At 35.2% G+C, this 14,864-nt stretch overlaps 1 protein-coding gene across 4 annotated transcripts in view; it reads right to left on the bottom strand.

The window, feature by feature from the left end:
* LOC149555771 (uncharacterized) overlaps nucleotides 1–14,864 on the bottom strand; it is a 225,284-nt gene that overhangs the window by 122,043 nt on the left and 88,377 nt on the right. For all 4 annotated transcript variants that reach the window (XM_089829926.1, XM_089829929.1, XM_089829927.1 and 1 more), the window contains one exon: nucleotides 11,573–11,689. In XM_089829926.1, the coding sequence (XP_089686052.1) occupies nucleotides 11,573–11,689 (117 nt within the window). The remainder of the gene's footprint in view (nucleotides 1–11,572; nucleotides 11,690–14,864) is intronic.

Below are 14,864 nucleotides of genomic sequence, written 5' to 3'. Positions count from 1 at the left end.
ATCTGTAATTCAGACCAGTCATGATTATTAGAGTTATATGGAATTAACAAAGAAAGCAATCCAACTAAATTGATCGCAAGCTAAATCAATAGAAAAATTGTCCAAATGAACAATAAACAGATAAACAGAAATGAAACTTTTTTGGGTGATAAAAGTTTGCTAGTGACCAAACGATGCACCTACATCAGACACCCCAAGAGAATAGAATATGTTCCATAAAACGAATTTACGAGCATCTGAAAGGATTCGAAACGTAAACCCGATCCTCATTCTTGACCCACTTGTCTTCTTCATCAAAAGAACAAGGACTGTATTGAATCTACAAATCCAAAAATATAGAAGAATACATTCCATCATCGGGTATCTTACTATACTGATTCCACAACCTTCGGTTTGGTCAATCTTACCGTAATAAGTGCTCCAGCCTCTGTCATTTCTACAACTACCAACTAATACCTGCTTCAACTTTTCTTGCATGACTTTACCATGTCATCATGCAAAATCTCCTCAACTTTGAATCTATAAACAAGATTTTGTTACTCATCTAATAAAATACCACCAATAACCTGTTGTAACATCATCATCTAGATTTCACCAGTTTTCAAGTTTGCAGGTTCACATTCATTCATGAAATCCTTCAACAATTGTACAAACTTGTTGGCCCCAATTCTGAAATAGCCAAAATTTGAACTTTCATTTTGTACCCTTATTCCAAAACATACTATGTTTGGGTCACCTCTTAAAATGTCGATAAGACTTAGAATCACCATGTTGTCAAAAACTTTTAAGAATTGAGTAAGTACCCAAAATCACCAAAGGATGTGTTTTCATTGATCAAAAGCATAGTAAAGTTGTGGAAGTTTTTGGAGAAGTTGATAATCTAAAGGGTGACAATTATTATGACACGAAGGTGACCCACAGAAGACACTATCAGTAATGGAGGTTTCATAATGTAAAAGACCGATAAACTTATATCAGACTGGGACACGACTATCCTCCAGACAAAATGCACCTTTAACAAAAATTGAAAAAATCGTAAACACAACAGATTTCCCCGAAATTTTCAGCATTTGTGATTTGTATGTTTTGTAATTGAAAACAGCAAAAAAAATTGAGAAAAAATAACTGTATTTTTGGAAATTTGAAGAATTTTTTTTTACTTTTAGTGCATTTTGTCTGTCTAATAGCTGGCACCTATCAGACTGTGTTGATTCTTATCTATATTTATATTAGACTGCACTAGTACTGGTAAGTATTTTATTTTGCAGGTAATAATCAATCACTACAAATATTAATTAGATAACAATCCAATGTGGAGACAAGTGTTTCTGTGATTTTCCTTGATACTTGATCTGGTGATTGTGAGAAGAGATAGAACTATTAATTGATTTCAAGGGTTCATATCTCTTGATTTTGATCTCATAAATATACTTGCCAATAGACAATGAAGAGCGGATATGTCTATTCAGTCTAAAGAGACACCATTGCAAGATTAGTTTATATTTCCAAGAACCCGATCCTAATTGGTCGTTATATGTTAAACTTAACAAACTAATATAAGCACAGATCTTAATCTGGGTTAGTTTAACAGATAACTCTAGACGTTGATCTTATTATTGCAAGGATCATAATAACGTTCTTAATGCATGATCAATTAAAGAAAAGCTATAATGTTTGATTCAAGAGAAGGTTCAGTCTTCAACTCAGTAAAATATGGACAGTAGGTAATTTCAAGGATGGTGGCAAATATAAAGGTTATGTCTGTAGATATGTGTGCATATTTGTTCATCATGTGAATTGATATGGACACACACATACAGTTGCCATGTCTATCCTGAATCGTGACCAATGCTACCGTGTCTTAACACTCCCTCTTAGCTAGGGAAGGTAACTATGTGAGAACCAGTTTAGATATCAGCTAGAATGAGATATCAAGGAGTATACAAAGTATCGAGTCATCATGATATTTACATATCCTAGTTATAATATTTGTACTAACACCACTTCACATGATGTCTACCATAACATGTCATGGCATGTCCAAAGACATTACGTCACATAACGTCCACCATGATTATCTCATTAAGAGCATATTGATTCACAACAGATATCAAGTCACCATGATATCAATCAATTAGTCCAGGAGATATTAACTATCAAGACATTTCCATGAGTATCAAGTCACCATGATATTCGTCATGATAGTAAACATCGTAAGGTCATCACCTTACAGTGTTGGATACAAGAGCATATTATCAAAAAGATTGTTACCTTTCCGTAATATACACAAGGAAGGCCCATAAAGTCAGAGTCACACACATGACAAAAGAGTTTACACATTAAACATCTTCAATATATATATATATATATATATATATTAGTACAAATAGAACAAATCTTGATATTTAGTCTCAATGAATCACATTTCAACCATACCAAGTTTCATTCTAAAGTGCTCCACTTCAACTCTGGAGCGAGACTTGGTAAGAATGTTAGTTGTTTGATCATTTGTACAAATATATTCCAACGAGATTACTTTCCTTCCAACCATATCCCTCACATAGTGATAAGGGATCTCTATATGCTCGGGTCGATCATAGAAAACAAGATTCACTGAGAGCTTGACGCAATTTTGATTGTCACAGTGGACAGTAGTAGGTCTCAGGGATTCCCCAAATAATCCCACAATCAACAGTCAAAGCCATATCACTTCTCTAGTTCCCATGGCAGCTGTAATATATTCCTCTTCAATAAAACTTTGTGATACGGAAGATTGCTTCTTGCTTATCCAAGAAATCACAACTGATCCCAAGATGAAACAATACCCAAACGTGCTTTTTCAATCAGTCACATTCCAGCCCAATCTGAGTCTGACTATCCATGTAAGCCTAAATCAACATTCTTATATTTGAGCCCATATCCAATAGTACCATGTAGGCTATAGGTACCTCAATATGTGTTTAGCAACAAGAAGGTGTATCTCTCGTGGTCCACACATAAACTGACTTAATGCATTCACTGCATAGCAAATGTTAGGTTGTGTGTTAACCAAGTACATCAAAGATCCGATAGTCTATCTATAGAGGGTAGGATTTACAAATCTGGATTCTATTGCTGCCTCTAGTAACTTATGCAAGTTTGTTTCCATGGGTGTGGACATAGGCCTGCAATTTAGCATTCCAAGTCTTTTCAGAATATCAACAATGTATTTTCCTTGACTCTGAAGAGTACTATCAGGTTTCTGCCAAGCTTCCATTCCTAGTAAGTGGTGTAAAATACCCAAGTCCTTCATGTCAAATTCTAAAGCCAAATATTTCTTGCATTAAACACTGAGGTGATCTTCACCTATAATCAATAGGTCATCAACATATTGGATTAATATTAACATATCACCTTTAAAAAATTTAAAGTAGAGATTTGGATCTGCATCATTCTTAGAGAAGCCTAGCCCAATAAGATAATTGTCAATTCTCTCATACCAGGCTTTGGAAGCCTGTTTGAGTGTGTAAAGGGCTTTCTTTAGTTTACATACATGGGATGTTGCACTATGAATCACAAAACCATCATGTTGTTCTAGGTAGACTTCCTCTTCGATAGTCCCATTCCATCTGGTGTACCTTCCAACCCTTAGCTATAGCAATGGCTATAAGTGCTCTAATGAAAGTATATCTGGCAACATGTGCGAATATGTCCTCTCAGTCAATTCCTTCATTTTATGAAAATCCTCTTGCAAAAAACCATGCCTTATGTTTTTCTATACTGTTGTCTGTGGCATGGTTAATTTTGAATAGCCACTTAAAGGAGACAATAGATTTCCCTTCAGGTCTAGGTACTATATCTCATACATCATTCTTCAGAATGGATTGATACTCTTCTGTCATGGCATCTTTCCATAATTGATGTTTAAAGGCTTTAGTTACACTCGTGGGTTCAAAGTTTATAATATCGTTCATTAGAGCCACATAGTTTGATAATATTTAGGCTTCTTGCTCTCTCTAAAATTGCCTTTGGCTGCCGCAAAGTTTCCAGCTTCCTCAACAACCTTCTAGGCCCAAAGTGGTTGTTTCCTCTTGTTAATATTTTGATTTTCCTTTTAATGCTTCCTCTAAATCTCAAGATCAGTTTGGATTTCATTAGAGGTTTCTCCTGGTTGCTCCCTCTGAGACTAAAAATTAGGTTCTTCCTCCATGTTTTTAGGTAAGTTCTGAATTTAGCACATTTGAGTTTTTTGCTTAGTTGTCAATTCGTAAAACGAATTCGATTCGGGCACGTGAATCAGATCGGTGGATTTGGGATTTTTTCCCTAATTATGATTCATGTGTATATAAATATATATACTAAAAAATAAGAGAAATATACATAATTATAAAACTACATCATTTCATAGTATGAATCTATGATTCTAGCATGAATCTACGAATCTAGTATACTTGATAATTGATTTATTTTCACAATTATAAAGAAAATCAACGCATTCAAATTGAATTATTGAATTACAAAAATGAAATTATGATCCTTGAGGATCCTTGGGCTGTGGTGTGGATCCTTGAGGATCCGGGCATGATCCTTGATTGTGCCTGTGGATCCATTTGGATCCGCAAGCCATGGATCTTGATAAATCCACAGGCAGAATCAAGGATCCTACTTGAATCCTCAAGGATCCAAGCACGAATCCAGATCCAGATCCAGCCTATATAGGAAGAATCTAGTAATTAAGACTTTTTAATCTTTTGTAGGCAATGTTTTCCTTGAAGATAACATCTTTGCTCAACTCTACTTGGCCTTATTCAAGAAGGTATATTTTGCAGGCTTTAGAAGTTTCACTATAACCTACTAAAATTTCTTTTCTACCATAAGATTCTAATTCTGTCATTTTCTCTTTTAGGTACATGTATGTATATTGGACACCCAAATATCCTTAGATGACTTATATCAAGTTTTATCCCCATAAAAGCCTCTTCTGATGTTTTATTTTCAACATGTGAATGGGGACATCTATTTTCTATGGAGATGGTTGTTCTTGACGCTTCTGCCCAAAATGAAGTATCAAGGTTTTGGTCATACATCATTGACTTTGCAGCCTTGACTATGGTTTTTTTTTTCCTTTCAGCGACTCCATTTTGTTGAGGAATATAGGGTGCAGTAACCCCCCCTTAGTCTTGGCTTAATACAATATTATTTAAAGCTTTCTGAAGTGAATTCATTCCCATTGTCAATTCTCAGGGTTTTAATTTTCCTTCTAGATGGGTTCTCTGTTAGGGCTTTGAATTCTTTGAATCTCTTAAGAATCTCTTATGACTCTTTACATCTGAGGAAGTAGATCCAAGTCTTTCTAGAAAATCATCCACAAAAAATACATAGTATAGGGAACCTCCCATGGAGGGGGTAGACATAGGTCCACAAAAGTCTAAGTGGACTAGTTCCAATACATTTTTGGTTGTGCTCAAACTATTTTGAAATGATCCCTAAGTGTTTTTCCCTAAAGCACATCCCTTGCATGTCCCATTATGGATTGGGTTTAGTTTGGGAAGTCTTGTCATTGATTTTTCCATACATTTTAGAGCTCGAAAGTGTATGTGCCCTAATCTTCTATGCCCAATTTCATTGGAGTCATAGGTTTCATGAATGAGTGCTTGTTTTGACTGCATGCAGAGTTTGTATAAGTATCCATGTCTTCCACCTATAGTTTTGGCTTTCTTCAATGTAGCATTCTTTGGCCATGCCAAGACTTTTCCATCCATGAAGTTGACTCTATATCCATTATCTTCTAGGGACGATATAGATACAAGGTTTCTTTTGATTCCAGGTACAAATAGTACATCTTGTAGTTGAATAGTGATGCATGAATCTAATTTTATGTTACAAGTTCCCACTCCTTTTACAGGATGTACGGAGTCATCTCCAATGGTTACCTCATCCTCAATTTCTTCAACCATAGTATCTAGATGTTCTCGGAATCCGGTGATATGTCTAGATGATAGACTATCAATCACACAAGTATTGAATTTATTTGAAATGTGATTTGATAGTGTTGAATAGAATAGGAACTTCTTAGAATCCTCTTCTATGTTTATTTTTCTAACTTTAGCATAGGATACTTGTTTCTTAAGTCTATCAGGGCATTTGGTAGCATAATGTCCATATTCATCACATCTAAAACATTGGACTTGTGAAGCGTCTTTCCTTTGCTTGCCCTTTCTGTAAAAATTTCTTTTCCTTTTAAAGTTCTTTCCTTTCTTATGATGGTTGGTATTCAGAACATCAAGGTCTTCATTTGAGAACATTTGTTTGATTCCTTTTGGTAACTAACTAACTTCTTGTAGACAATCGGATCTTAGGCAGTCTAATTTTGGGAGTTTTGACCTTGCACTTATGCCTTGTTTGAATGATTCCCATGAGTTGGGTAGTCCTCTTAGAGCTATTAAGGATAATTCTTTGTTTTCTATCTCATACCCAACGTTTGATAATTGATACCTTAATTCTATTATTCTCATAAAGAAGGCATTCACAAATTCTCCTTTGTTCATACTTACGTGATTCAACTGTGTTTTGAGTGCAAGGGTTATGCCTATATTATTTATCTCAAAGCTGTTCTCTAGAGATTGTAACATGAGGTATGCAGTTGTCTACTTTGCTAGTATAGGTACTATGTGGTCTCTCATAGAATCCACTATCAATTTCATAGCTTTCTTGTTATTTTCAATCCATTGGGATTTTTCCAGCTCATCCTCAAGTTCTGTCCTTTTATCTTATACATATGAATCTACTTTGTTCTCATCTAATATCATCACGATTCAATTTCCATGCTATGAAGTTGTTGGTACCCTCAAGGCAATCCTCAAATCTGATTGGATTTGTCATTCTAAATGATGGAAGTGTGACAATACTTATCAAGTTAGGTAGTCTGATTTCTCGAGTTTAACTTAGAATTTCCGAACTTGGCTCTGATATCATATAAAAGACTGGTAAACTTATATCAGACTGTGTTATTTCTGACCTATATTTATATTAGACTGCAGTAGTACTGATCTGTATTTTATTTTCCAGGTAATAATGAATCACTGCAAATATTAATCAGATAACAATCTAATGTGGAGACAAGTGTTTCTATGATTTTCCTGATACTTGATCTGATGACTGTGAGAAGAGAGAACTATTGATTCATTTCAATGGCTCATATCTCTTGATTTTGATCTCATAAATATACTTGCCCATAGACAATCAGGAGAGGATATGTCTATTCGGTCTGAAGAGATACCATTGCAAGATCAGTTTATATTTTTAAGAACCTGATCCTAATCAGTTGTTATATGTTAAACTTAACTAACTAATATAAGCACAGATCTTAATCTGAGTTAGTTTAACAAATAACTCTAGACGCCGATCTTAATATTGCAAGGATCGTAATCAAAATCTTAATGCACAATGAATTAAAGACAACTTACAATGTTTGATTCAAGAGAAGGTTCAGTCTTCACCTTAGTAAAATATGGGCAGTAGGTAATTTCAAGGATGGTGGCAAGTAAAAAGGTTATGTCTGTAGATATGTACCTATATCAGTTCACCATGTGAATTGATATGCACACACACACACATGCAGTTGCCAGGTCTATCCTGAATCCTAATCGACACTACCATATCTTAACATATAATTTTGAATCAAAAGACTTCCAAAGATCAAAATATAGGCTTATTGGGAGATTCAGCAAGCTTCATGCAATACTGAAATATTGAATGAAGAAGTGTTTATCTGTAATGTCCCCATTTTTAGTAGATTCTTGCAGTTGGCCAAGTTAGTTCACCATAGCGATCCTTGTGAGCTGACAGGGTGTTTTGGGGGTCTTAATTGTGGATTTACTATTTTTGGCAACGCAGTGGATGGCTTGGCATTTGGTCGTCACCTGCAGTTAATCAGGTTAATGATTGCACAAGCTCTTAATTATTTATTATTCATTGAGTTGCATTATTATAATAATGTTTATATTATTATAATAATGACTTTAAGTGATATTTCTAAAAAGCAAGTTGGAAAGTTTCTAGTGTTGAGTTCTTTTGGGAAACTTCCACGATTTCGGAAGTGGAGTTTTATGGAAACTTTTGGCCAAAAAAAGCTTATAAATAAGAGCTCATTCATTGGGAAAGACACACTTGATTATATATTTGATTTTGTGCCTTTGTGGCTTTTTCCTAGGTTCTTAACTGTATGCCCTTGCTGATGTATAAGGGTTGGAAATTCTAAGAATTGCACTTGCAATTTAGCTGCTGAGGTATAGCTAAGATTGCCTAACTTCTCTACTATTCATCACTGTATCTGAGAAGTGTTTTTATTCCACTGCTGAAGTATAGTGGATCTGATGTTTGTTGAAATCTCCTGCTGTGAATCCTGTGGCTTGGAGATTTGGAAAGTGTGGGCTTATGATTTATTGCTGAAAGTCTACATTTGTGTTGCTAGACGTATTGCTAGCTGGAGACTGTGAATTTCGTTGTATGTTGACAGACGTGGGTGGAAGTAAGCAGTAGAGTGTAAAGAAGACAATATCCTAGTGAAGTTATCAGCCTTTACACCTTTGCGTTGAGCTGTGGCACTCAGAATAATAGTAACACATCTTGCCTGGAGTTTGCAGGAGACTGGTTCGTCATGTATTTCAGAGGGCCATGGCCGTGGGTATGTGTGGACTTTTTAATTGTTGACAGCAGCTGATTGAAATTCAGTTGGAACCACCCTTTTGCTGTAGGTGATTGTGCATCCACATTCTCAGCCGTGAGCATATACGAGCAGGGACGGCCATTGCCACAACCAGTCAAGCCAGGTTCAGTTTGCTAATTGGAATTGTATTAAGAATATATATATGCAATTGCTCTTTGTCTTAACTTAATAAATTAGCAAAATACCTGCAACCCGGTGCTATGATTAATACATATATTTCTGATTTGTGATTTTCATCAAATGCAAAGAATCTCATTCCAGATATAGTCTGAATTTATAACATTTTTCCAAACTTCTTGTAATTGTTATCTCTTTTCAACCTGGGAGAATTCAAAAATCAATTGGAGAACAACTAAATTTTGCAAATAAAAGTCCCTGCATTCATTTATTAAATTTGGAGCCGGCTAGGGGTTTTTACAGTATTATAAGTTTGCTTGGTGATTTAGGAAAGCTTTCAAAATCTTCGATGGAAATTCCAAATGAAATGGAGCGATCAAAAGTTGGCCAATATTGGGCAAGTTAAAAAATTTCAAAAGTATCTGAAACTGGTGATAGAATATGAGGAGGCCAATGCAAAATTGTCATCAGTGTATTGCAGAAGTTATTGTATTTTTTCAAAAACCCGATAAGACTGGACATTAAGAGAGCTCATGCAAGTATCTCTATAAGATTGCAAAGAAGCCAATTCTAGTAATGTCAATCGATGATATTGGAAAGTCATGATAACTGTTGGAAACTCTGAAAAAGCAAGTAAACTTTGCTATGGACATAGCAAATCAGGCATTTTGAAAAGTTATACAAATTGTTTAAAAGGGTAATGAAGTTGATTGTTTTGTTCCATAAAAGTGGCTCGTATAGGCTCACAATGTCAAAAGATAAGCAAAGAAGTTACTAACTATCTCACTTTAATGGTATCGCACATAAATTATTGTGTATTATGTGTTATATAGATAAGACTTAAACACATGCAATAGACAAAAATGCTTCAATGATGGATGCAATCACCAGGAACAAAATAATTGCATTCTCGGATTATGGAGATATTTCTTAGGTTTACATCAAGTATGTTATTAACTGAAAACACCATAGATTTAGACCAACAGGAAGAATAGGGTGTGGAGTGACTCCCGGCAAAACTGTGAATGTCAAAATAGGAAGGATCTCTTACCTCCGGGATGGCGAGCAATGCAGAATTCAACTGGAATCACAAATACAAAGGAAACAAAAAATTCTCAATGCCTGCTACAATGCCAAACTTGCCTTATAAATAGGTTCCAACAAGTTTCCCAAAGGGTTACAAACGAGCGGACACAACGTAAAAGATTAAAACTAAATTATTTAATAAAAAGGGCCTTGAAGATATTATTAAATTCAGGGCCATACATACAATTAATTCTATTGACTCTTGGGTGGCAGCCAACCGAGGCACTCTCATTCCTATCATATTTGAGCCAAATCTTTTGGTGTTTGCATGCTCAAGAAAGGGCTCTACATGTTACTGTACTTGTTCTGCCAAACAGTGAAACGTTGTTTCAAACATGCACATACTTCAATATGACTATCACTCTATATTGAGATGTCTTATGTTTAGGGATGAAATAATCATTCAACTATAAGTAAAATTTACATCTGGACATTTACTTCCTTATATTTTAAGCTATATTTCATGTATATAGTTTCATGATTTTTGAGATGGGTTTCAGAGCTTTAGGAGTTACAATGCAAATTTTGGATGATCTTATGATGGCTACCAGCCATTATCCAGTATTAACAAGTATTTGGAACATGTCCCTTGTCATTTTGGGTTGTTTTTCTCATTTATCATATATTTCAATTCTAATTTGTGTTGGGTGCTTCTAGGTATTGTCTTCAATGGTTTATAGTGTGCTCTGAGTGGATTCAGTTCTGATTTGGCAGTTTGTCAGAAGCAACAAAGTGCAGTCAGACCTGCACCAACATTCCATATCAGTGCACAAGGTATGGGAAAACACTTTGGCAGTTAGTGTTTCTATATGATGTTTGTAATGCATTTGATCTAATCTTGTAATACCCAAGATGGCAGTATCGCCAATGGTCTCAACTTTGGTTCTTGTTGTAAGGCACTTAGCACTAAACAAGTAGAAGTGACTGTGTTTTGTGATTGCACTCCACTTGACAAGCGTGCAGTGCTTGTGCTTTATAACTGAACTCTATTAAATAAATAACACCTGTATGTGCTTTATAATTACACTCCACTAAATAAGCAAAAAGTATTTTTGCATTGTAATTGCACTATGTTGAATAAGTGTGAAGTGTTCATGCTCATTGTAATTGTGCAATCCGCTAAATAAGTGTAAAAGTGTTTTCCTTTTAGTACTTGCATAGCACGTACCCCTAAATAACTAATGTTTTTGTCAGGATTGCTGCCAAGTATATTTCATTTGTGTTATTTCATTGTAGACAGTGGGATCCTATATACCGAACGGCCTCAGCTTGCCCATCTTGAGAACTGGGTGATTAGAAAGTGATAAGGATATTGAACTGTATTTTATTTTAGTTGTTAAATCTCCAAACAAAAGTAGGCTGATTATTACAAATTGAAAATCAGTTTAGGAATAGTCTTCAGAATTTTTGATATACTTTTACTAATTGAAGTCAACATTAAATCTGGTCATTCTTCGTTGGACTGTATCAAATTATTTCAAACTAGAAAATAAAATTTAAGTATCAGACATTACAATTACCTATTTGAATATTTCCAAAAAAGCAAAGTATACCCAAAGTGTCCAGTAATATTGCTACTGTAAAATGCATTGTTCTGTAGCTTTTTCATAAAAAATTATATGCCACTAAATGTCCAATATTTGTACATCTCCTGAAGCCTACCTTTTTCATCAAAATTATACTTTCTGGGTCCTTTGGAGGCCAAACAATCTCTTCATCTCCTTTGGTTATAGGTTTTAGAATTGCCTTCAAAACATCAGTCGCTGACTCTATTTTCTCCTGAAAAAATATAATAAATCCACTTAAAATGCTTTTAAATCATATATAGTATTTTGTCTAGTTTGCACAAAGCTTCATATATCCACATAACTAATTTGTTTTCTCAATCTTTATCCAGGTTATCTTTGAAATTATAGGTAAAAATACACACATTCTGTCATCATACAAGGGCACTATCTTGGAAGTAATGATCGGGGTGAGGTAATCACAATAAGGGGGAACGGTGAGGCCCATTTTTGTACTACATTTGGTTGCACAAAAAGTTGCACTTTGCCAAAAAATTTAGAGAATAAGAAATTGAGCAAAATCATTCTGATTGCATAAGCAAATTAAATTAAAAAGATTCCTATGGAAAACAACGATAGAAATAGTTAATACCAAATCAAGAAAGAAAGTACATCCTTGTAATGTCCTCCTAATCTAAAGGTTATGCCAACAAGACTGCTTTCTGCAATGAAATTGGCTATTTGAATGGATTTAAAGAAGAAAAAAGTTACAAACTCCAATGCACATGTTAATAAATAAGATTTTATTCTAGTAATTAAAATAAACCTTAGAAGCTCTGAAACCATTCAAATCATTCTTATTGGAGTGTATGCCAAAAAATTCTAGCAGGTTCACATTTTCCTATACATGATCATGCATGGTCCAACTTATCATTAGAAACTACATTAGGTTTAAATTTTAATATTACCCAAGTTCATTTATTGGGCTTTAAATTTGAATGTATTTCTTAGCTCACATTTGTAACAGCGGCTATAAGCTTGTCAAGGTCAATTCTAATTAATTATTGCTCTATTTTCTATAATGATAATTTTTTCATTTTATGGAACAGATTTGCTTGCTGGTATCATTCAAGCTCAAAAAAATATGCAGGCTTGAACATTTGAATTGGCCCAGTGATGCAGAGGGACTAGGGCTCTAACACGTAACCACTCCTAATTAAGGATCTAATTCTTGAACCATCCAATGGCTCCTGTTTTCTTGATCTTTCCACCAATCTTAGCCTCCAAGACTCTTACCCCAAATTGCCTCCTAGGTATAGTTGGGTTGGTGTAGACTTAATCTCCCTTATTAAGGCACTAGTCCTACTAGCCCTTCCTTCCTTCAGAACCCTAACCCTTGCTTAGGATCTTTCTTTCACTTCCTTGGTTTATACTAAAGTTGTAGATACCCTTCATATCCTTCTTGACCTAGCCTAACACCTCTAGTCACATCAACAACCATTAAAAATCACTATCTTCAAATAGGGCTAATTAGGCCTATTTGCTTTAGGTCTAGTAACACTATTTTATTCCATTTCTTCATATTCTTCCAAATAGCCCCATGAAAGACCTTAGGATTCTGAAAGCTATCATCTAGCACTTCTAGAATCCAAATTTACAGAACCTCAAAACACCCACAACCCTGTTCACCCTCAAGCCCTAGTTTGTAGGCTATCTTTTAGGCCTCTGGACCAGTTTTCACCAAAAGACCTCTAGATCCTTTCAAACTTCAAATCAACCTTTCCAACCACTTGTTCTATCAAGGTAACTTCCTAGGGCTTTTCAACATGCCATTCGATTGGCCTGGTCTGATCATGGGTGTGCTCTGCAGCAACATCTTCACATTGTCCTAGCTCACCTACTCCTAGCAGTCATCCTAGGCCATCACTTGATAACTTGAAAACCAGTCAAAAAAATGCAAAGGAAAGCAAAAACCATATGCACAGAGTCTAACCTATCATCCCACAAGGTTTCAAACATTTTCCACTATGGCTGATCAGGTTAGAGCCATTAATGTGACAGCAGCCCTATGAATGGAAACCACAGACCAGTCACCAATAAAACTTCCACAACTCACCAACCTTGTAACTTCACACTAAGTTTGTATATGCAAAAGAAAGATGAAACACTACTCTACAAAAACCAGAAGACGGATCATCTATCCCAATCCGTACACAGCCGTACTAGGGCATTAAACTCTACAAAAACAATGAAAAAGATAGTAAATTGTCCGTACAACAAGTTCACACGTGTGTAATCTGACTGGAAACATTCTCACCTTCCAAAATATGCTTCCCATGCTCAAATACCTGAGCATGGGTTGTTAAAACTTCCCAAACTATCATTTGCAACTTTTTGCAAAAATTGCAAAGTTTGCTCAAGCAACTTTTTGAGCAATTTTTGCTCTTTATATCTTTTGATCAAATGGGTCCATCTAGGACTATTCTAGAACCCTAGTTAGGATTCCTAGGACCTATTAGTTACCCAAATACCTTAGTTGCCCATCCCTAGCAACTTTGGACCTATTGAGCAACTTTTGACAACTCTAGGACCTAATGAGCAATTTTGGCTCTTTTACAAACATATTGGGACTAGTTCAATTTCAAGGACCATTGGAACTTATTAAACACACACAACCTCTTAACTGACCCTTAACAACTCAAAAAACCAAAAAGAAAGGGGTGCCCCGCACCACCCAGCTAGCAATTTTTACACTGCTTGAATAATGACAATCTTTTGCACAACTAACTAATTGAATGTCCTCTCTTCATCGATTTCAACTGGTATTGGAGACAAACTAGTAGACATATATAGTTCATTATTACACTACAATGTTTATCCAAAATCATCCATTTGGGTATTTGAGTAAAGTCTTGAATTGTTAATTTCAACTAGAGAAGCAATAGTTTGTAAAACACCATGATTATACCCAATTAATCGTGAATCTTGAAGCCAACCATCTTTTTCCCTTAAAAAAATCTCGATCTGTGAAAAACCATTGACCAATTGTTGAACCAATTTTCAATGACTTTTTGCATTTAAAGCCATTTAAATCATTTTTAAATCCCTAAAAAATGAAAGAAAACACGTGACAAATTGTTGTAAAACCCAAGAAAATCTCATGAAATTGTCGAATCAATTAGAAGCAGGGTTGATTCTAGGAAGAAATAAAGGTCGCCACAGAATTGGTAATGGAGAAAATTTGTCATTTCGTCCCTTAGTTTTCTTTCGAACCTCTGCAAAACCCTAAACAAAGGAGTGAGTGGAACAATGGTTGCCAACAACTGACTCATTAAAGCCAGCCTGGTCTCTGGCTTGGTAGTGTAGTCGATCAAGCAGTTTGGATAAAATGGTGTTCAACATAATGACATAAAGTTTGGCAAAGGTGTCCCCAATCACGATGGTCTTGC

This window comes from Cupressus sempervirens, chromosome 5 (genome assembly GCF_028749045.1).
Source record: "Cupressus sempervirens isolate cs-2001-9-10 chromosome 5, ASM2874904v1, whole genome shotgun sequence".
NCBI classification, from domain to species: domain Eukaryota; kingdom Viridiplantae; phylum Streptophyta; class Pinopsida; order Cupressales; family Cupressaceae; genus Cupressus; species Cupressus sempervirens.
The sequence above is the reverse complement of the archived record's forward strand: the minus strand, read 5'-3'. Positions and strand labels throughout refer to the sequence as shown.